Source organism: Triturus cristatus, chromosome 4_1 (genome assembly GCF_964204655.1).
Source record: "Triturus cristatus chromosome 4_1, aTriCri1.1, whole genome shotgun sequence".
Lineage (NCBI taxonomy): Eukaryota > Metazoa > Chordata > Amphibia > Caudata > Salamandridae > Triturus > Triturus cristatus.
This window is the reverse complement of record NC_140585.1, coordinates 299,045,684-299,069,997: the sequence shown is the minus strand read 5'-3', so window position 1 is coordinate 299,069,997 and position 24,314 is coordinate 299,045,684. Positions and strand designations below refer to the sequence as shown.

The following is a 24,314-nucleotide window of genomic DNA, read 5'->3' as shown; positions in this document are numbered from 1 at the left end:
TTGTAACAACAAAGTCCGTAAACAACAACAACACTCTGACCCCTTCTGTGGCTCGGTATTTCAGAATGGTGTCTATTATGAGGCCGTTGTGGATCATCATTTTATGCAATCAGGTTTGCTCATGGGTTGAGATGTGCCAAAGTGATTGCTTGGGGTTAGACTACTTGCAAACCTTCCTCTTATCATGCTTTGGGCGTCTAATATTTCTGCACAAACCACCTCTTAATTGCTATCAGGGTCATGGACAAAACTCTGTGGCCTTTATCCCCATAAAACCTACATGTATGGTAACTTACTCTGCTTTATCCACCCTTATCTTATATGTTCTTATTTACCTACTAGGTAAACATCCCACTTTTCTGAAGAGTATTTGCTGTGGACCATTCTGTGTGGTCTAAATTTGCTTAACTGTTTTCCATAGAGGTCATTAAGTTGAGTGATGTCACGTAGTTAAACAGTGAAGTTATATGTTTGTGTAGGTGAAAGTTATGGCCAACGTAAATGGTTTTGGGTCAATATGAATCCAATATCCTATTTCATATATGCTACAGAAAAATCTAAAGCCATCTCTACTTTACTTTGTGGTAGTCACTGATAACATCCCTGTCTTATCTACAAGTTAAAAGATCCATCCAGTGCAGACAAGAAAGCAGTTCTCTTTGCCTTTGTCCTGCATCCCTAACCATCATCAACAATAGACATTCTAAATTGTTTGTTTGCCGTCCGTTGAGGTTTTGATATCTATTGTGATAGTTCACTAGATGGGCGCCTCGACTCCTTCTGTATTTCAAAATGTAAAATTTCATAGCTTTCTTAATGGAATGTTTCAGTTCTAGTAAGGTCACAGAGGTCAGGATTAGGCATCTATCCATTTACTTTCTACTCCCAGCACTTCAAAGTTTAGCTATTAACAGCATGGAACCTATTCAAAATACATGTACCTTAACCATGAAATGGTGTCAAGGATAAAGAAAACGCCCATCATGTAGGACACTCCATAATATCAAGCCTCTCTATGAATATGTTGCCTTTTAGTGGCTGGATTTTTAGAAGCCTATGGTAGTGCATTCCTGCTAATGCCAATTGGTGGGCAGTCTTGTCCGTCGGGACCCCCTCCAAAGAGTTGAGGCGCTGAAGATCTTAAGCTTCCAACGTGTCCGAAATATGGCTTGGATCAGTGACGGGGGCCTTAGGGTAATTGTTGCCCTTAATTGGGTGCCAAGGCCAGATGGGTCGCTGCGCCTTCTCAGATGCCTCGAGTTTCTAGAGCTGTCTGTGATTCTTGAACCCTGCTAAGTACTGAGGCCAGGCCTCTTGAGATGTTTAAGCTTGTAAGTGCACATCCACTTTGCCTCCTCTGCTGACGTGGCTGGAGGTGAGCCGTGCACATGCGGTTCTCGGTGACCCAGAATCCACCTAGGGAAAATCTTAAAGGTTCACTATCTGGGCTGCTGCCAGGTCCTATTTTGCTGGTGAGGTGGTTAAATGGGGGCTTGAAGCTATGAGGGTGGGTGGGACCGGCACAAGACAATTACACTGGGTAGTGTACAGGAGCCACCCCAGACTGATGCAACAGTAAAATACAGAACATTTTAACATTACACAAAAAAATAAGAGCCCAAAGTCCTAGTCAAATCTATCTGAAAAGAGAGCAGAAAGAAAGAACGAGACAATCTGAGAAGGGTTTGATAGTATAGACTTTATGATTGTATTTTTTCTGTATTGGTGATGACATAATTTCCTGCTTATGTAAAATGCAGTTTGAAGATTTCCATAGTTGTTGGTAGATAACGTTTGAAGTGCCGAGAGTAGAAAATAAATGAAGAGAGATGCACCATCCTTGATTCTGGTACTGACAGAGAATTAAATGCTAAAAGAGCCCACAAAACTACTTCCTGCATAACACCAATTGCCAGTGCCCCTAATACATCTTTTAGAAATGATCAACTTTTTAAATGATCCTTAGGTGAAATGTTTCCTGAAAGGGAAAGTAAAATAAGAATACATTTTAGGTTTAGCTGTGGTGCGTGTTTAACTGTTTTTATTCAGAACGGAGACACCACACAAGTCTTGAACCACAAACATTGTCAGAACAGCCGCTATTCAGTATCACATCCGGATTAGAACAGTTTCTATTGGGAAGGGATCTCAACAGAAGGAGGGTTAAAATAATAATTCGTTAAAAGTTGTTTCACTGGCATAGTGACTGTAGCTGCCCTAGGAGCAACCTAAAGGAAAGCGGAGAGACAACAGGAATAGTACCTCTCTACCCCTAAACTTAATAAACTAGAGAATATCATCCAGTCTCCCTAAAAGCAGACCCCTCGCTCCCCACCACATCTCTTAAGTCTACGACGTGTCAGAGTAGGAACCAAACCCTACTCAATGACTTTAGAGGAATCCGCTTGGGGTAACCGGATTCTCTTTTCATTATGCACTACTATTGGTTCCACAGGAAAGCCAGCTGCTCCGCAATCTCCTGCTTGATAGCCATTGAGGTCTTTTTCTAGTCAAATATTTAGGAATTAGATGAGGTAATAAAACCAGAAACCCCCTCTCTCTCCCATCTGAGCAAGTAATCATGGGGCATCCCTGTATTCCTCAGAACCTGGTTGGCATAGCTGATAAATAGATACATTGGTTCTTGCGAATTAAATTAAATTTAACAGTAGGCAATTTGCTGAAGATGTAATTGCATCGTCACCAAGCTATTATCTCATTCGAATCACAGGTAACCAGTCCAAAATCCATACTATGAAAAATATTGATGCTTGCATGCAAATGAGAGCAAGGTAACCATATTACTTGAAGTATGCATCAAACAAAGTGCGAAGTGAAGGTGCAGTGTTCGTGAGTAGTGCAATTAGACAAAACAACTTACTATTCAAGCAAACTATGTCACCTGGACTGCATTTTGCATTAGTGACCACATGGGACTAATTTGACGTGTGTCACTCCCTAGTTGCAGCCTGTCTTGAGTTTGCTTGCATTGTAGTTGTTTTGTCTATTCGTCTCTCTCCTATCATCAGTCATTTTCCATATCACAATATGCAAGATTTGAGCGCTCTTTTCTGTAGACTACAGCATTGTGAACACCGGCTAATAGGGTTTGACTTTCTTAACTGGGAGAGAGGCTAAACTATGGGCAATACTAAGTGCCTCATCTGTTTTGGAAGCAAACCTTACGCCAGTTAAATTTATCTTTCAAGATACTTAATGTGTTCATGGTCTCAATATTATGTCAAATAATCACTTTACTCAAGTGTACAAAAAAGTAATTCATGGAATGCTTGAATTAATCTCAGACACTGTTAATTAATCAGAGCAGCATCCCAATCTATTGTTATTTTGCACACCATGTCACCTTATTTTGGACCCCTCTATATGGAAATCCGTCTTGACCCCTGCTCCAGTGGGCACTGTCCAAGCTGCTAAGTCAGGTCCTCTCTGAACTGGAACACAAGTAAACTATTTTTTTGTAAACCGATTTTATTGGGTTTTAAACAGACATATAATAGGGGGCACATCAATATTGCAAGTTTCCGACATTCAGGTGTATTCGTCCATGAACTTCAGTTACATATCAAGATGGGCTGGACTGCCATGGCAGTGGGCTAGGGCCTCTCCCCCGCTTCCTACTTAATAAAGATAGTGCAGTGTACATCCCAGTTAGTCCATCAGGGCCTCTCTAGTAGTCCATAGCGTCTCTGCTCAACATGATGAACCATCCCCAACTAAGCCCCCCACCCCCAAGGCTTATCACATATGACCAGGCACTTATCGGTCTGATCTGGGGATGTCCTGCTCTATGCCCTGCTAGCTACCAGTATAGGTCTGTACCGCTACCCTAACTGTAGAGGAGTAACTGCTCCAGCATTCGACGTACACCAGGGTCTAGAGTGTTAGGTTCAACCATCACCATCATGGGCTTCTCCCACTGGGTCTTCACCCCTCTCATCCTCCGTTTCTTTATAGCAATTACACTAATGCTGCCCATGCGCTAGCAGTTTCCAGTGCCTTCTCGCTCCCTGTTTTTTGGGCTTTTTGGAACCTGACTGCCCTCTCGCACTCTGCCCATTTAACAAATTATTTTTTCCATCTGTGTATGTTAGGGCCACCCCTTGTTTTCCAATGGCTAGTGATGTCCCTTTTAGCCAAAACCAGACCAAAGTCCATAAATTTACTCGTCACCTTATTCTTGGCCGTGTGAGGGAACCAGTGCAGTAGACAATATCCAGGTGTTACTACTATCTCCCTCTCGGTCACATCTGCCAATAGTGTAGTTACCTCTTCCCAGAAACCCCCCAGGTTCGGGCATGTGCAGGAATTCTGCTCCCTGAATGTTGCAGCATGGGCAAGCTGCTGCTTGCGTGCTAAAATATTTATTCATCTTGCCCAGAGTGAGGTAAGCTCTGTGCAATACATAGAAATGTACCAATTGGAACCTTGCATTTCTAGTGCCCTTCCATGCCTTTTCCACCAGCTCCCACCACGCTTTCTCAGCTATAGGTACACCCAAGTCAGCCTCCCATTTGTGACGCAGCTCACTCAGAGGGGAGAGCATTTTGTGTGTAAGGCGCCTGTAGAGGCCTGTAACCACCTTAAAGGTACCAGCTGCTGTCACCACATATTGGCACCCTGCGGTTCAGTGAGTCCCTCACGCCAGTGTTTCTGCATTGCTGCTGTGAGGGCCGTGTGCAACAAGAAATCCACCCCAGGTATGTCATATCTCTCCCGAAGGTCATTGAATGGGATCAGGGTATTCTCTTCATGTAGGTCCCTAACTACAGACATTCCCAGCTCTCCCCAAGCATCCAATCTACGCCAGTCGCCCACATGAGCAGCGCCTCACACATAGCCAATGGGATCTCAGGGGCATAGGGGTATTTGATCTTAGAGCGTCGTAGGCTCCAATGCTAGCATTTATGTGCTGTTTTTAGTTCAGTGGGGATGGTACGGTCTGGGATAGGGAGCTTCAATATGACTCCCGATAGCAGGCTCAGGGCCTCGTCTCTCTGGTCCTCTGTCCCTCTAAGTGTTCCTGCCATCCACTTCGTTAGCCACTGTAACTGTGCCGCAATGTAATGGCACTCAGTCAGGCACGGCTAACCCTCCCTCTGCTCTTGGCCTCATAAGGGTGGTGAGCGCTACTCTCCGCCGGCCGGTTCCCCATATGAACGCCAACACCATTGTTTTGAGTTGGGTAAACATTTGCGCCGATATCAAACTGGCAGTGTTCCTAAGTAATATAAAAACCTTGGTAGTGTCACCATTTTTAGGAGGGCGACCCGTCCCACCACCGATAGAGGGAGGGTCCCCCAGAAGTCAAAACTGCTCTTGGTTCCCCTCAAGACTCTCCCTACATCACCTTCCAGTAGGTCCCCTTGGGACTGGTATGTCTGGGTACCAAGATATGCCGAGCAACGGTCCTCCCATTGCACTCCTTCTGTCGCTTGTGGGTCCACCCTATCTGTCCTGGCAGGGGAAGAGGCATGACTTCGCCCAGTTGACCTTCGGGCCCGCCACCCTCCCTAGTCTATTTAGGAGCTCTTTGGCCCCTCGGAGCGTGTCTCCCATATTAGCCAGGAACAGTAGCAAGTTGTCTGCATATAATGCAATGTAATGCATCCACCCGTCCACCTCCAGACCCTGGAAATAATGGTCTGTTCTAGCCCGGGCCTGGAACACAAGTAACCCATGACCGGAATCGCCCTAGTAAAGGGCTCATCAGCCGAGTACAACTTGGTCCCTGTGACAGTGTACACAGAAACCTCATATGGGCATACTCGTCCCACTTATGGTGATACACTCAAGTATATAAATAGTAATGGATGGGATGCTTGAATTAGTCTCAGCCACTGTAAATTACGTGGGTCCATCCCAGTCCATTGTTTTGCACATAATGTCACCCGGCTATATGCAAATCAGTCGTGACTCTGCTGCAGTGGTAACAGTCCAGCCCGAACTGCCAAGCCAGGTCCTCCCTGAACCGGAACACAAGCAACCCAGGACCAGTTTTGCACTAGTTATTGTCTTATCAGCCAGGTACAACTTGGTTCCACTGGCACAGTGTGCACGGTATCCACGTCTGGGCATACCTGTCCCACTTACGGCGACACACTCAAGTATACCAAAAAGTGATGGATGGAATGCTTGAATTAATCTCATCCACTAGTAATTCCTTGAGGCTGAATCCCAAGCCATGGTTATTTGGCCCCCCAATGCACCTCAGTTAGAGCCAGCTACATGCAAAGCATTCTTGACCTTGCGCCTAACTATGGTGAAACCGGCGCTAGGTTGCTTGTGTTCCGATTCAGGGAGGACCTGGCCTGGTAGTTCAGGCTGGACTGTTTCCATAAGGAGCAGTGTTAAGACCGATTTGCATATGGCTGGGTCCAAACTGAGGTTGCAGGGTGGGCGACAACTGATGGATTCGGATGCCGCCCTGAGAGGCTGAGATTAATTCAAGTATTCCATCCATCACCTTGTTGTTTTTGCATTAGACGCCCTAAGTGTCCTGGCTGTGCCCAGACGTGGGTACTGGGCTCACTGTGCCATTGGAACCAAGCTATGCCTGGCTGAAGAGTCCTAACTAGGGCGAAATCAATCCTAGGTTGCTTTTGTTCTGGTTCAGGAAGGACTTGGCCTGGCAGTTCTGGCTGGACTGTTCCCATGGGGAGCAGGATCAAGACTGATTTGCATATGGCTGGGCCCAAACTGAGGTGGCATGGTGGGCAAAAACCGATGGATTGAGATGCGGCCTGAGCGATTGCGATTGGCTGAGATTAATACAAGCATTATAACCATCACCTTTTTTCTTTTTGCTTTAGACTTCCCAACTGTGCTTAGAATGCCTTGAGGTAGGTCCCAGGCTCACTGTGCTGCTGGAATCAAGCTATACTTGGCTGAAGAGCCCTAACGAATGCGAAACCAGTTCTAGGTTGCTTGTGTTCCGGTTCAGGATGACCTGGCCAGGCAGTTTGGGCTTGGTTGTTCCCATGAGGGGGAGGGTCAAGACTGATTTGCATATGGCTGGTCCAAGCTGAGGTAGCATGGTGGTAAAAAACCGATGGATTGGGATACAGTCCAAGCAGTTGGCAGTGGCTGAGAATTAATCTAGCATTCCATCTATCACCTTGTTGTTTTTGCAATAATCGCTTTGCAGCATTGTTACTCTGAGACAGTGGTTGTCTGTTTTTACTTCTGTGCGGTCTCTCCTAACTTTACACATTTATGGGTTTTGTCCCTGGTAAATGAATCCTCAGCAGGGATTTTCCTCAGCAGTGCAACATTCAAATTTTCCTTTAAGTGTTACGTTTTTCTAAGTGGTTTTCTCTTTTTTTTATGGCAACTTTATGCAAGTTTTTTAAAAATATTCTGTCTTTCAGGACATTTTGTGCTATATTTTGCTATGGGAAGCATCTACATCAAATTTGAATTGCTTTTTTGCATGGTAGAATTTTAAAAGTTTTTTAAGTATTTTTAGGATCTGAAATAAACAATACTCCAGCAGTAGAGCAGCTGGAAATTTTCAAACTTAATATGTATGGTCTAGCTGGACTGCGAATGGAATTTAGCTGTCATTCAAATTGATGCTGAGCCTTCAGCAAGCATTTTAAGGCCTTTTAAATCTTTCCTTGTATCTATGAATTCCCTTTTACAAGAAAAGGGAGTGTCTTTGGTTTATGCATGCACTGTAAATGCCTCTTTATGCTGAAGGTGCAGTTACTGACAGTTGAGTGCCGAACTTACTGGAAACTTATCCATACCACAATTCATTTGTCATTTTAAAAAAACCGAAGGCCCGGCAATACCAAGGATTGACAGGAATATCCGTGTTGTTGTGAAGTCCACTTGGTTCAGTTTTCAGGAGCTCCACCTCCTATGATCTGTATGAGGGGGCCTTCCCATTGTGGTCACTCTTTGAAGCACATTTCAATAATGCCATCTGCCTAAGCCTGGAAAGATTGGAAAGAAATTTGAAGTTTTTTAAAAGTACGTTGTATCCTCAGCTGTGGTTTGACTTCAGAGGTTCTTTGCTTTTGAAATATAAAAACGATTAGGACATTGGAATGTTGGGAGCGCCATTCAAGACAGTGGAGTAAATGGCTGGTATGAGCCCGGAGCTCCAACATTCAAATGTTTATCTTTATGTTTCTCCCTTTTTAATTTAGGCCTTTCTGCTCTAAGTAGGTAGAATGCTCTAATAATCTTACAGCCCTTCTGTCTCGGGCTATACCGGTTGTTAAAGGCCGTCTCCCTCGTTATAGGCCCTACAGCTCTGGTTCGGGGCCTTTAACAGTAGATCTAGTCTTTGGCAGCAAGCTACAATATCAGTGTGAGCGGTTGTTGAAGAGGTTTTAGCTGTTGGAAAGGTGCAGCATGCACTCGATAGTGACTTCTGCTGATTCCTTTTAATTGAACTAATTTAACTCGACAAGTGTCATTAGATCAGCTTTCTAGAGTTAACACCTTTTGTCTTCAGGTCACTGACATCTGAATTAGAAGCGCTTTTTTCCCTCTGGGCAAACTCCGGATCAGTGTCAGATTAACCTGGGAGAGAGTGAAGGGTTGAAAACATGGCCTGTTCTTACTTGTGAATTTAGTGAATTAGTATTACGAAGGTATGGCCTGCAGTTTATCCTTTGCATATTTTTCTAATATTAAAACATTGCTTTGAGCGGTCTGGGTTCACTGCATTAACCAGGCCTGCATTCCATTTCCCTGCCCATTCTTTATCACAGCTTTTCCTTAACAGCTTCCTGAAGCATGCGACCTACCCATCTTCTTGTAAGGCCTCATTACAGCTTTCGTTTACCCAACTTTTTTTCTCCCGTTCAATTTTCCTTTTTATCTTGTCTAGTGAAAAATATCATTTTATTATCCGTCTACACAAGGGTTACACCCTTCCAATACTGGAGTTATAGATTTAGCGGTCTTGAATTCATATAATGCACATCTAAAATGTCTTATTTTGGCTGACAGTCCTCTTTTATGGTGTTTTGCAAGAAACCATGCCAAAGTCGACTATTTTGATTGAGGGTTTTCCTACTGGCACCTTCTATTTCTGCCTTGTTTCAATAGTCAAAACTGAAAGCACATACATCTGTCAGAGAAGACCTACCATCCAATCTGGAAAGCAACAGAAATGCAGTCCTAATATTTCTGCATCTTTTGAATGCCCGCTACGCGCTCTCATAAGCCATTCTTATGAGCTACCGAGTCGTTTGACATGAAGGTTCCGACACCCCAAATGTTGGTGTAAGCTCCCATCTGATACCAAACTCATTGAGCTGACTGGGTAGCCAGACATCTTACGGGTGGGGCGCCACAAGCCTCATCACCCACTTCCCTGCCCTTCAAAGTTTACATGAGGCTTTTAGTCCACTTTAATTAATTCTGCCATCTTAAATAACAGCTCTATGCATTTGAGCCCCTACTGGGGGATGAAGTGGGTCGTCCAAATTAAAATGGAAAGCAAAAGAGCAGTCTTCGTTCAAACAGAGTGAAAATAGAAATGCTACTGCAAGGATATCACCCCAAAAACACATACTCAACACCTGGCCAATCTCCTTTGACTAGATACAGCGTAGGTGGCTTTGTTCTGAAACCTAGAAGTTATGTTGGTTTCCTCACAACTGTTTGGCTCTAACCCCAAATTAAAATGCTTACCAAAGTGTTTAATTACCATGAAAATTGCCGTCCAAATTGCGATCACTCTTCTTTAATAAATAAAAAGGTAGACCTAGTGCAAGCCATTGTACTGAACATAGAGGACTATCATAATGTCTTACACATTGATGACTTAAGCAACTGACTCGACTCCAGCTAGTGGTCTTTCGGTAGAATCTTCTTTTAGACTCCTCCAGGACTCCCCAAACCTTATTTTGCATGTTGTACAGAATGTTATAAGTCTTTGGCCCCATAGTTGTCCAAATATTCATTACGCACTGCACCTCCAAGAGGATCCTGTGCTAAAGATGTTTTCACATGGCTTATAACGTTCAGTGAACAAACATTGGCGACTAGAGCAAACATGCTCTTGAGTTTAAGCGTCAGAACCATCTGAATTTGTGGAAATGCTACAAACTTTATTGTTCTGGCAATTATTGTTCTTGCAAGCGTTATATGTGCGCATGGGATAACAATTTGTGCATGTCTTAGAAAGCGAAAGTAGAATAATACAGTTCCAGTTGTGCAAAGCATTTTAGTAATCTGAAGTATCCCCAAGTTTTCTGCAAGCAAAATTAACAACACTGAAAGACTAAACTGATTAAAACCAGAGCTGACGACATTGGAACTGGGAATCCAGGTTTGAGTTCAGGCGTAGGCTCCACTTAATTTCCACCTCCCTCCCCCCACCAAAACAAAGTAAATGGATCTGACCTTATGTGACATAGTTTGGTGTGCTCATTTAAAGTGCTCCTCTTGCTGAGTTTCTGCTATACACAAAAAACTGCAAAAGAAAAGTGTGGTGTGCTAAGGCTAGTTAAATTTATTTTCCAAATACACCTCTTATGTAAACCCTACCCCTACACATCTCATAGATTAACTTTCTGTTCAATATCAACTCTAAATCCTACATCCCCGGCATGCTCTTTCCGCATAATCCTCAAACCATCAAACTTCAACCCATCCTCACAGCAATATGTTACTCCCAACTCCACATTTCTCACCACTCTAGTTCTAAGTCCCTTCAACTCACTACGCTTGTTTGCATGGGATTTCGACCATATTATTCAGTTTATCCATAGCATGTGAAATCATCCCACACATCCACCACCACTATAACATTGAACCTCGAACATCCAGACATTGCATGGCCGCCTTCAACAAGCACAAATGAACCCAGCACCTCACATGCTTTTTCCAACACCACTGAATCACACTGATAAACTCTGAAGACATTGCAACCACACGTGCGCCCTACGCAATACTCACACTTGTATTGTACACAATAGCACTAGCTTTGCATGCCTTACCCAGCCCACATCAGTCCTTTTCTTCTTTTCAGTGCATACAGTAAAGACGGATCTTGAGAGCCCACTCTGAACAATAGTTCCACCAGGCTATTTTTATGATGGATAATCAGAATTTCGAGGACTGCAGTTCATAAGTACAGTGTTGATTAAACATAAAATCTAGGTAATATTTGGGCCAATACACAGTGCTGTCAGTATCACCTGTAGTGTATATTCAACAGAAACATGCATTAGTAAAATAAGACTATAGAATGTTATAAAGAATGTAATCCGATCAATACAAAAAAATCGTTTCAATTATTCAGTGCTCTTGTGATCACACTGTGTGCAACTATGTGCATACAAACAGATTGTGTTTATATTACATTGTTCAAGTGACAAAATAACGTCTTTGTCTGACATGGGATGTCCTAGATTTTACAAGCCCGAGAACTTTTCACATTAGTGCCTCTTAGTTCAGAAATTAGTCTAAAAAGATGCCCGAGAGTCATCACCAGGAAAATATATTGACAAACTAATATAGTGATCATAAAGTTTAAAATGGTGGCCTGTGATGGTCCAATGAAAGAAGCCCAGGAATGAGGATGTTAAATAATTGCACATTTTAAGATAATAAAATTAGTTGATTTGTGAAGAATAAAAAAAAGGATAGAAGAATAAGTGGATTAAATAACAAATCGCAAACACAATTGCGGTGTTCCTATACACACACACAAAAATAGTTATTGCATTTTCACTAAATGGGAGAGATTCCAAGATTAATTGCATTTTCTTGTAAAATTAGGCCACCTCCACCATGCATGAGAAGATGAACTAGCAGGAGATTTTCAGTTGGATGAATCATCTTAACACCCAAAGCTATTAAGATGTCAAATATGGATTTTTTTTTACCATTAAGATGTATTAATATGGTGAGTATGCATTCTGTCTTCCTTAATAGGAAAAATCATGCAAATGGTAGTCCTGTTCAACCCCATTCCTACACAGTTTGCTCCTTCATGTCCCTGTACCTCTCAAAATCACTCTTCCATTCAGAGACCTGGAAAGCAGGACTCTCCAGATTATTTATACAAGTCTCACACCAAAAGCTACGAGTCAAGGAAGTGACTATAGAATAGTTATCCAGCACAGTATAGTGTAGGGCTCCCTACAGCTGTTCCCTATCCTGTCTTAATATGAATGTGCACTCTCTAGCTCACCAGTCACATCATAAGCAAAATTCTGCACTGGTTCACTTGTCCATTATACAGCTGAATATAGATGTGGGTGTCATCATTGTACATTTGGAGGTTTACACCATATGTTCTTTTGGATGAAGAATAGCTTCCTGTGAATAAACAGAGCCAAAACTGAGGCAGTGCCATTAGGAAGAGCAATAACAGTCCAAGTTACCTTTCATCTTGTTGCCCAACCTAAGTCCACCTTCTTCAACTACGGCAGCTGTGAAAATGTAGGAATTCTTTTAAATGTCTCCAAGTCCTCCGAACTAACCTCTGAGTTCAGCAGATGAAAGCCTTGTTGATTGTGTCCCTAGATCATTATAACATAATCTGCATTGGTCTTTTGAAGAAACTTGTTAACCAATGTGGCTTCAAAACCAATGTGCTAACCTTTTTTTATGAGAGACTATTTCAGTCCTGACCTGGAAGTACATCACTGTTTAGTGGTGGTGAAGAGAATCTACGTTAAGATTCTCTGTGTTGTACGGAAAACATATTTTAAAAATGTGCTCCCGACTCTTATCCACACGCAACCCGATGACCAATTGTAAACGTCTGAATGCTGAGGGTTGAATTCCAAGGACCTAGATTGTGGAATGCCCCAACTTCAAGATCCAAACCCAACTTTGAGGAACTTAACATAGCAGAACTTTTCTGGCTTTCCTACATCTCAACTCCAGTTTCTTTGTGTTGCTACAAAGAATGTAATAGAGAACGGCTGCTTGTCATCTCACCAGATGCCGGGAGGGGAACGGCTGTTACTCCACGCCACGCGCCGTGAGGGGAACGGCTTGGAGAACTACAGCGTCCAGCAGCCAGGACGCTGACGCTGCACTTGCGCCCGGAGGTGCTACAAAAGTACAGAGAGCCTACCGCAGCACGGGACGCGTGCATGCCCGTCCTTGCCTGTCAGTGACCGGAGGAGACTGGGCTGGGCCCCCCCGCTGAGTATCTCAGCAAACTAAAGGTCAGTCTTGCTAACACAGTCATAGTCTGCTCTTAATAAAGTATACGAGCTACTGGGTCCCTCGAACTGTCATCAATCTGTGCTCCAAGATGAATAAGCAAAAGGGGAAGGGCAGAAGTGTGCTACCCAGTGGAAGCGTTGTGGGGACACTCAACCAAGTCCTATTCAGAGCGACCTCTGTCCTTGACCATGAGATTGCAATCACAGAGCGTCGCCTATCTCTCGAACCCCTACTGTCTAAACGATCGTCCCTGGGTGGCCTGGCATCTGTTGAAACCCCCGACCGCCAGCCAAGTACTGATAAGGAGAGTGACCTTTCACAGACTTTAAATGGGACGTTGGAAGTACCAAACACCCAGATATCTGGTGAGACCGAGCCAGAGCCTGTTGTAACATGCCCAACTCAACGAATCTCTACAAGGTCTATGCCCCTAACAAAAACCACACGTCCTGAAGTGACCCCAGTAAAGAGGAAGAGGGGAGGGGGCCCACAGAGACCCAAAACTGCAAAATCAGCCAGGACAAACAATACTGGAGGAGGTATTACAATAGATTTACCTACCACAGTAGATAGAGCCTCTCTTGATGCTGGAGCTTTGAATTTTGATCCAAAAGGTGCCCGGTGCCCTGAAGTAGACGAGGCCATGTGGATGAGACTGAAACCTTCTCCTCACATCGCTAAACCCCATTACTCATAGTCTGAGCCAAATCGAAGAAAGACTAAATAACTTTGAATCACAGGTTAAGTCTAATTTCTGCGCACTTGAGGGTCTAATAGTTCAAATCAAGTCATTACCAAAGCCATCATCCATCGGAAAAACTCAGCCTTTGCTTGAGTCAAGCAATCTCGCTGCAGATAAATCCATCAACATACCTGCAAAGAAACAATTACCCTCGAGGAAGAATTCCACTACAGCTACCAATCTAGTTGTTGCTTTGGCTGAGCATATCGCAGAGACAGCGAATACGTCGAGCGAATTCGCCCAATCTAACGTGAGTTTATTGGACGATGAACGCTCCATCCCAGCGATAGTTGCAAACAATGATCCAATGGCTAACTCTAATAGTAATTCTGCCCCAACAAGACCGGTCAGTTTGTTGCCAGGGATACACGGTCCAGACCTTTGAAGTCTGGAAGATTGGATCACAGTACTTATATAGAAGGTTCCCAAACCCTTCATCTTCCGCCGGCAGCTGCTCGAATCACGATGTGGGGTACCAGGAGCTCTGCAGGTGGTGGGGGCACGCGGAAGGAGCACCTCCAAGCCTGCAATGGCCCCCACTCTCGCCGCCACAATTGAGTAGCAGGCATGGGAGCCCCTAGGTAGTAAGTTGCGTGTGTATTTCCACTGCCTCTAGGTGTATTAACCATCTCCTGCTCAAAAGATGTTTCACTTTTCTTACAAAAGGTTCTGTCTGAGGAAAGTCCAGTGAGTCCTTCATTGCCGCCGAAAAAACACAAATGTACGCTGCTTCGTTGGGGCCTCTGGGGGGAGGCCACCACAACAAAGACTTGAAGTGGATTGGCCTAAATGCCTTTTAGGTGGTCAGTGGTGTAACACAGGCCTGCCCCAACCAGCCATACCCTCAGAGCTCAGAGTCAGAAGGAGGAAGAAACAAGAAAGCAGAAGCAAGCGGCGGGGAAAGCGATCGCTTTCACTTTCGCGATCGCTTCAAAAACAAAGAAGCCTGCGAGTGCTGCGTGCGCGCCACAGCGAGCCATATGGTTTCAATTATCGCGCCAGTGTCTGGGCACGATAATTGAAACCATATGGCAGGAATACGCGTAATAGACACCAATAGGCCATGGGCTGAGCAATGCGCCCGCCTTTGGCCTATTGTGTGCCATCTTTAAAACAAACACGCAGGCAAAGGCCAATAGCAGGCCACAAAAGTAAAAACACATGCACGAGCATGTACAATTCCAGGGTCCGTTTCGGAACCCCGGACAAAAGGACTCTCGCTGCGCGAGCAGTGCTACACACTGCATCGCTAGGCGCGAGACATAAAAAAAGGGGACCGCGCCAGCCCAAGAAACTACAGGCCAATAAGCCTAATTGACACAATACAAAAAATTGTGGCTAGGCTTGTGTTGTGTAGAGTCAACACATGGATAGATGATCATGACAATCTATCCTCTTTTCAAGCAGGTTTTTGCCCTCGTGTTAGCACTATCGACCAAGTCTTTAGGTTTATGATGATCTATTGGAACACTGTGATTTTAGATGTGGGGACTCTTTATGCAGCATTTATAGACCGCAAATCGGCGTTTGATTTGGTCTCCCGGCACAAGCTATGGGACACATTAAAGGAAGCAGGGATGCCCCCTGAGCTCCTACTCATTATTATTAAACTGCATGAGTCTAACTATGTCCAGGTACGGTGGGGACAACAGGGTGAATTAACGGATCGTTTCCCAGTAAATAAGGGGGTACAACAAGGGTGCGTTTTGGCCCCTACCCTCTTTTCCTTATTCATAAACAAGGTTATCTCATACTATACTGCCTATCCAACCGCTGCTCCCACTCTCGCTGGTTCAAAGGTACCATTATTAATGTTTGCAGACGATACCTTAATTTGTCTAAAACTCAATCAGGTCTGCAACGTGCCCTCGACAGATTTACTGTTTTTTGCAACGACCATGAGCTAGTAGTGAATGTCGATAAGACAAAATTCATGGTGTTGCATAAACACAAAATAGTGAAAGGCAGAGTAGTTATGAACAATGGTTTCATTGGAGCAAACTGACACCTTTACATATCTGGGTGTAACAATGGGGAAGAGGATGAACTGGATTCCCCAGATAGATCTTCTAGTCCTCAGGCATAACCAATTAGCAGGTGCCCTACTGAAAGAGCATCGACTTTCCTACACTAAACCGGTAGGGCCTGCTTGAACGATCTATAAAGGGAAAATTAGGGCATCGATAATCTATGGTGCAGAGCTTTGGGGTTGTGAAAACCTAACTCCCCTAGTCCTTGCACAAAATAAGTTCCTGAGATCCCTAACTGGTCTCCCTCAATCTACTCCCCTTAAACCGTTATTAGACTTGGGCTGTACCTTTTTTGAGGAGGCTGCGGGTTTTAGACCCCTGGCCTACTGGAGACGATTATGGACAACTCCTGAGATATTACCATATGCAAATGTAGTGAGGCATATTAGAGAAGCAGACTTGTCATCAAAATTTAAGTGGCTGCAAAAGATCAAGGGCAATTTATTTCATATGGGGCTTAGCCATTTGTGGGAGGACCCAGTAGGTAACCTGTTCCCATCTAAAAATGATTTTAAAGCATTACACAGGGACATGGTCAATCTTAAGTCCATGTCACTGGTGAGCAGTACTTCCCTGACAGGCATGTTTTTTAGAACATAAGTACGAATTCAGGCCCGAAGCATATTGGGATTTTATTACAAGACCTTGCGATAGGAAACTATATCATCAATTTAGAGTTGGTACCCTCCCTATAAAATCTTTCATGTCAAATTGGCATAATGCCAAAGACACCAAATGCCCTACATGCATAACGATGGAAGAGTCCATAGTCCATATACTGTTTGTGTGCCCAGCGTACGAGAGCCCTCGGCACAAATGGCTCAAGACGATCTGTTTAAACATGGGCACAAGATCATGCCAAACAGCGCTGCGTATCCTGAAAACAGACACGCGTGAAGATGTAGCTATAGCAGTGGCGAAGTTTCTGAGCTGGGCATGGGCCCTTAGAAGAACTAGCCTGGCGGTTACAGCAATTACATCCCCGCAATAATTATCTGTTATACATACATAGTGTGGTGTTTCCTTTGTGCACTGTATCTCCATGAACAATTTGTTTATATATTGTATTTTTTTTAAACTTAAATTCTAAGGACATAATAATCCTAGTGATTACTTGTTTACCATCATTTAATGTTAACTTTTATACAGAATCGTACGTTTTCTAACGGAAAAATCCTTTTTAAGGATATTCTTCTAATAAGGAATCCTAATTTTTAATGCTATTTTACGACATTTTATGTATTGTATTTGTGTCTTTTATGATTGAAAAATATCGAATAAAGACTAATTTGAATTTGATTTGATTCTCAACTCCCTGTTATTACGTTTGTATTTTTCTTGATCCAGCATTGGCAGTCTGAAGTGACTGCACTACTAATTCAGTGCTTTACAGAACTCTAAATAATTAATATAGCTTTTGACCTCTTGGCAAAAAGTCACCTTCTTGCGCTTTCACCAACTTCATGGCAATGTTATAAGTTCATTTCAGGAAGACGCAAATGTTTGCCTACCCTTGTAAACCTTGGTGGTCTTACACCCAAAACTACAGGAGAAAATCAACTGCCACCATAGCAGGGAAGCTTCAAGAGTGTGTATCTTCCGCTGGAGTGGTGAAGGTCTTTCTCTTTGCCACACTAGTGGCTGTCAGCTAAAGCTTAAATTGGGTCTGCTGAGAGCATTGCATTGCACAGTATGAATTAGTCTCACTAATTTAGGTTTCGCATTATTTCACAAAACTCCCCAACATTGTACCTACCAAAATACAGGCGCACAGAACAAATATTATTAAAGTTCTACAGTTTAGTGACTATTAGGTTCCCCTCGGTCACCAATGATGAAGGAAGAGGTTCAGGTTTTCTTTTTTAGGATAAACTAATTGGAGTCCTGAACCAGATTTATAGTGTATGTGGCTGTATTTAGTGATGCTAACTTTTCTACTTATTTTTATATTCAAAGAAGAATGGCTAATTATGTTTCTTTCTTCGTGCAGTGTTCTATCCTATGAGGAATTCAAGGAGCGAACTCAGGAGGCAGCAGGCCACACCAACGGATGGAGTAAGGTATGACATGATGGTAGTATCTTTCTTTACGTTGCCCCTAGAGTACTTTTTAGGTCTCGGCCTGTGCTGTTCTCGTCTTAGGAGGCTTCTTGGAATCCATACGATTCCAGAAGTCGTCTCGCGGCTCCGCCTCCAATTTTCATTGGTGCGCGTTATTTTGCATCATAGATTAGGCAAAACACAGTGTAATGATTGCACCAGAGGCAATCATTACACTGAGGGTTGCCATCCTGTCCCCTTTTGGCCCCACCCACCGGGATTTGATCTTGAACTCGCTGAAATTACACAGTGCCTTTATCTTGTGGCTCAGAACTATTTTCTTTCACTCGTGTTTAGCAGCAGGGAAGGTGCGCGTGCACCCTCGTTTCTGTAGCATGCTTGCTCTGCCTGCTGAGCCGCAAGATAAAGGCACCGTGAATTTTCGGGAGTAAAAGATCAAATCTTGCTGTGCACCCACTCGACGCCCCCCTCTAATCCTGGCTTCTCCAGTTTCATCAGTGTGTGATCCTAGCCCAGCCCGTCGTTTCGCAGAATCCGAGTGCCTTTATCAGACTGCTCAGATTTAGAGACCTCTGACTTGGACCATTCGCAGTAGTATCCGTGAGGGGTGAGTGGACTCCCGCCCTTGGGGTCTGGTCCTGGCCCCTGGTAAGAAGAGCTGCCGCACCAAGTGAGATAAACAGAAGAGAATTAGAAACGTACTACTGTACATAGAAATGCATGTTTTCATTCACTGTAAAGCTTATCGCTGGATAAAGTTTCACAAAAACAATGGGGTGGAGCACAATTGTGCAGAGGGGAGAGACCGTGTGAAGGTGTTTGCCTCGCAGCCTTGCTAAAATACAGGGGTCGCATGGACAGCGCGAAGATGCGGACAATAAACCGCATTTATAGATTAGTTTTTTTTAGTCTAACAGCAAAACAAGGCCCATTTGGAGCGAAAGTAATTTAACGATCTTCTTAGCTTGCATCCTTGCCTCTTTATCCACCTCCCCCACCTGCCCCCATTCTACCTGGACTCCCCCGCTTCCCCCTCCTTTCCAGTGTTACCCCCTCCCTCGTGCTCTGGTGACGTAAGAGACCCCCTCTGCTGCGACTGCAGTGCCGGGCACGCGTCCCAGGCTCACACCTCTGCCTCCCCTGCAGCTCGTCGCCTTATGTTTATTTCCTCCTGGGCTTTGAACCCACCACAGTAACTGTGAATATGCGCGAGTGCCCGGGAGAGGTGCTCGCGCGGGGAGGCGGCTCTTTGATCTTCCCTGGACCCCCGGGGGCTGCGCGGGAGGGGGCTAGAGCAAGGACACGGTAGACGCAGGTCAGGCCTGAGGCGCAAACTTTCCCAGGGTGTCTAACCATGCAGTTGGGGGTGTGAGGACCGTGGGAATGAGACACTGCGCCTAAAAACATATTAGCAATTGTTCCCACTCGCAGCAATCTTCATCCGTATTGAATATCACAGAACAAGCAGTATTGGTAATACATCAGTATGATAGCGGCTTTAAAGTATGCAGTTATCACATGTGCACTGTCTGCAAGGTGAGGGGTTAGTGCACGGGTATAGCACGGGGTGAGTGGAGCTGCTCGTGTCGGGGAGGATTGAGGACAGGCTGAGGCTGTGTGACCTTCTTAATAGGGTACAATTAAGCAACAGACCTTACCTCTAAAGGCGGGCAGGCAAATGTTGAGGGAAATGTCACTGTCGGGGAGTTTACATGCGAGGCATTACCGAAAGGAAAGGACATGCCAGGCTTGTGGTGAAATGTCACTACCTGGACTGATCCAATAGACATTGCCTAGAGCAGTGATACTCAAAGTAGGGCCCGGAGCTACCTGGGGCTTTCCTGGCCTTCACATGTGGCCCCTGTTAACAGCAGCACTGCGTGTATTCTGAGAGCTGCAATGTTATTACACTGTATCTTTTGCTTTGTTTTCTTTTTTTCTAGTCGAATATCGATTTTTATTTGTTTTGTAGACTTTTTCCTTTACCCCAGATCCCCGCTTATTTCTCATGTTGGATCGGAATATCTGTCCTGTTCTTCCCCTTTGCATTGTGGTACTTGCAGTTTTGCTTCTTTGTAAGTGCAAAGCAACCAGTCTTAGAACGCACTCACAAGGAGCTAAACAAGCTAATTAGGCCTGACATGGGGCAACGTGAGATCTCTGCTCACCTGTGTGAACGCATTGTGTGATCCTTGTCTGGCAAGGACTTTATCCCCTGTCTCTCAGTTCCCTTGGATAACAAAACGAGAGGAGAGAGAAACACCCTGAGGTCTTTGCTTACCAAAAATGAGCTTATTAATACTTACCCCATTAGGGCTGGCGCATTCATTCTTGGGGCTATTGGCATTTTCTACTCGATCAGTGCCCTCTCTACTTGGCTTCTAAAACTGAGGAGTGAAGGGAACGGCCTGTTTACATAGAAGAGACAGACCGCTGCCCTGTCTGTTCTTGGTGTTTCCTGGCCAAAAGGGACTGTACTCTCCTTCTGGAGAACGCCCCCCACTCCCCCGCAATTAAAAATGTAATTAGTCTCGCCTTTGATTAAGTTAAAGCCATTTGCTTTGCTAATGGTATTGTATTCTACCTTTGCATTATTTAGTGTATATTTGTTATATGTGCATATATTTGCTCTCCCCTCGCCCCTTTCCTCTGCCTCATGCTATTGTAATCCTCACTATACGAAATAAACACACATACTATTCAGTTCATTCACCTCCCAAATCTAAAACACTGCTGTTTTCCTACTAACGCTATGCTTTAAACTACTACACAGCTAACAACACAATTCTAACTACATACAGCTACAACATATCACAAATGTACACTAAATAATGCAATGCTAAGATACAATACCATTAACAATGGCAATGGCTTGAACTTAATCAAAGGCGGGACCTGTTGCATTTTCAGTGCTTGTTATAATAGTCTCTGCTTTTTAGAAAAGTTGCATTAAGGGATACAGTGAGGAGATACGTGCTAAGAAACTTTCACAAATAGGGCAGTGGCTAGATTTATTTGGAATCGGAAAATGTTAGTGCCAGTCTCTGATCTTTCACAATACAAAAATGTGATTTATGCCATGTATTATTGCCACGGGTGGTTCATCTATACATCTGACTGTATGGAAGCTCAACTACTGTGCTGCCAGTACTAGAAAATGTTCCAAGGCTGCACATGGTCAGCCAAATTGTTCATGCTTATCTGTTTGGATAATAAGAACACTTGATGGACAGAATGCTGGTCAATGTCAAACATTCACCCAAGTACAGAGATCTGGGCCTAAATCCATTGTTTTTTGCTCCCCATGGCATTCCATTTTAAACCCAGCCATGTGCAAATAAGTCTTGACCCTGCACCCAATGGGAACAGTCCAGCCCGAACTGCCAGGCCAGGTCCTCCCTGGACCGGAAACCGCAGTCTGTCCATTTGTTCCTTTTGCATTTGTCGCCCTAAGTGGGAAGGGCATGCCCAGACGTGGGTCCCGTGCTCACTGCACCACTGGATTCAAGTTAGCTTGGCTGATGAGGGGTGATACCCCGAAACTGTCCCCAGGATGCTTGTTTCTGATCCAGGTAGGACCTGGCTTCGCAGTTCGGGCTGGACTGTTTCCATGAGGAACAGGGTCAAGACTGATGTGCATATGGCTTGGTCCAAACTGGGTGGAGTGGTGAGCAAAAGAATTATGGATTAAACCCAAATCTTTGTGACTGCGGTTGAACGTTTGCATTGTTCAGCATTCTGTCCATCATTTGTTCCTTTTGCATTTATTGTTTGAATATTCACCGTTACTATGAGTAATGTGAATTTCTGTTGGGTACTTCTACCTGCAGATTCCTCATCTTTTCAATATCCCAGGTACCAGACTGGATCCAGAAACTTTTCCATAGCTTTTCCACACAAGTAAGTGGTGCTGGATTCACATGAGCCCCAGAAGCCACACCATTGTGATGTCACTGGAGCCATAGAGCTCCCACCCCAGCATCCTGGTTATCAACTCCCCCTTTTCCGCTCCTTCTAAATTGTTCAGGGCTCGCTCTTTAAAATAATCCAGTCTGTAATTATTCAAACTTTTCTTCAGCTTTTTTTTCTGGTGGAGTGCAGTATTTTTCACTTTGAGTGATCAGGGTTCATGTCCTGCAGAGACTGTGAGAGTAACAGGTCTATCACTGACTCACTACTTGCGCCTTTGCTGCCTCAGTTCAAACCATGGCTCAGCGTCATATGAATCTTGTTATAGTATGTATCCCAAGGCCTTTAAAGATTGTGCAGCAAAACTCTTTAAGACAGGACCAATGATGACCACCAGGGTAAGAGAATGTCCCGACCTCACTCTGGCACCAACGTTCCCGGCTTTGTTACAGGAGAGGAGACCTACCTATGTAAAGATAAGGAGACATTGTGACGGTGACCTACACAAGAAAGGTAAGCCCCTGCCACACTTTACAACCCTCACAGAGTTGTCTTAGAAACTAGAGTTGGTCAAGCTGTCTCTCCTTTCCACCTCTCCTGATTTTGGTCTTTTCACACTCCACTGCCACTGAAGAGTGTTTACTTTGCAGTGGTCTTGTGGAAGCTGGACTAAGTTTACGACCTCCACCTCCCCCATCTTGGAGCTAAAAACCAGCGTCTTGACCGAAGTTCTCCAGCCGGGCCACCCACTACTGAGCCCCTAGTGCCTTTAAATGAGGCACTCGCTTTGTGATAGAAACGTCTAACCGCAGCTTCCTCACCTTTCGATTATCCCCCAGGTTTCCAACTGATTCTCAAAACTTTTCAGTGGTCCCTCTGCGTGTCAGTAGGTGAAGCTATGCAGCGCTGCACTGACAGAGTGGGCTAAAGAACGGTGATGGATCGAACCCAGATCTGTTGACTGGGTGTGAGTGTTTGATTGGTTCTGATGCTCCGTCCATCACCACCCCCTTTTGTACCGCTTTGTTCGCCATAAGTTGGCAGGGTATGCTCAGACGTGAGTCCCTTGCTCACTTTGCCACTGGATTCAAGCAAGCCTGGCTGAAGACGGCTGAAATGCCAGAAACCGGTCCTAGGAAGCTTGTGTTCGAGGCATATGAGCTGCAGATTATACACTGTGCATAGATCGCCATCTGGTGTTGGACCCGGATGTTTGCAGTTTGTTTTTCTTCTTGGACAGTCTTTGGAAGTCACGAGTTCGGTGACTCCTCCTTCGGTCCGTACTGCGCATGGGCTTCGGCTCCATCCTCAGATTGTTTTTTTCCGCCATCGGGCTCGGATGTAATACTTCGTGCTCCAGCTTCGAACCCTTCCAGTTCGACCTTCGACGAAAAATCCTCGTCCATCGAGATTCTTTAGACGAAATCGACTTCTTCATCTCTCTCTTCGGCACTTCTTCGATTCCAGGCATCGGCGGCGGCCTTCGGGCCTATCTCGACTCTGGTCTCAGCCGATGGAAAGGACTCCTTTCAAGAAGTGCCCAAAATGTGGGTCTAAATTTCCCCACACCGACCTCCATCAGGTGTGCAACCTCTGCCTCTCTCCCGAACACGAGGCCCGAGACTGCCCCACCTGCAAGTCTTTTCGTTCGAAAAAGACTATTTGGGATCGACTAGCTCGACGCACCATGGCGCACTCATCGACCTCGGCTCCACCTGACATCTTCGGAGAAGACACCGGAGCTTCGGGACAGCAGCACACCGAGCTGGAGGACGACGTCGTCAGCGCTTCCGAGGCCGACGACTCCGACGTGGAGGAGATCACACCAGCGCAGAGGGTCGTGAGTACTCTACCCCCTCCCACTCCCATACCGAAAGAGACTCCGGTTACCCCTTCGCCTCCGGGCCTAGGGAAAACCAAGCATACTGCTTCCATCACCCCACCTTCGGGCCCGGTGAAAAAGCATCACAAGTCTCCTGGCGGCTCGGGCCCGAGCCAGCCTCCTAGCGGCGCCGAAAAACATTCTTCGGCACCGAAGAAAACAAGCTCTGTTCCGAAGCCATCGGTGTCGAAACCTGGCCTCTCGGTGCCGACCAAACACAAACCCCTCGGCACCGACGCTTCCATGTCGAAGCCTGCCTCGGCGCCGACCAAAAAATCGGATACCCCGAGAAAGCACGGCGCGGATAAACCGACGAAGCCTTCGGTTCCGAAAACATCGGCACCGATGGAGGAATCTGTGCCGGAGGAGCTTTTCACACCGGATCCTCTTCAAAAGACTTTAACAAAGGATCCAAGGACTGGACATTTAATTTTGTCTTCCAAGAAAAGACTTTTGGACAAGCCAACTCCTCCTCCACCACCAAAACGGAAGGACTCTGCCACATTCCCGTTCAGAGTACC

General features: G+C 44.9%; 1 protein-coding gene across 4 annotated transcripts in view; it reads left to right on the top strand.

The window, feature by feature from the left end:
- BCL2L13 (BCL2 like 13) overlaps positions 1–24,314 on the top strand; it is a 425,050-nt gene that overhangs the window by 270,946 nt on the left and 129,790 nt on the right. For all 4 annotated transcript variants that reach the window (XM_085652164.1, XM_085652167.1, XM_085652166.1 and 1 more), the window contains one exon: positions 17,933–18,002. In XM_085652164.1, the coding sequence (XP_085508290.1) occupies positions 17,933–18,002 (70 nt within the window). The remainder of the gene's footprint in view (positions 1–17,932; positions 18,003–24,314) is intronic.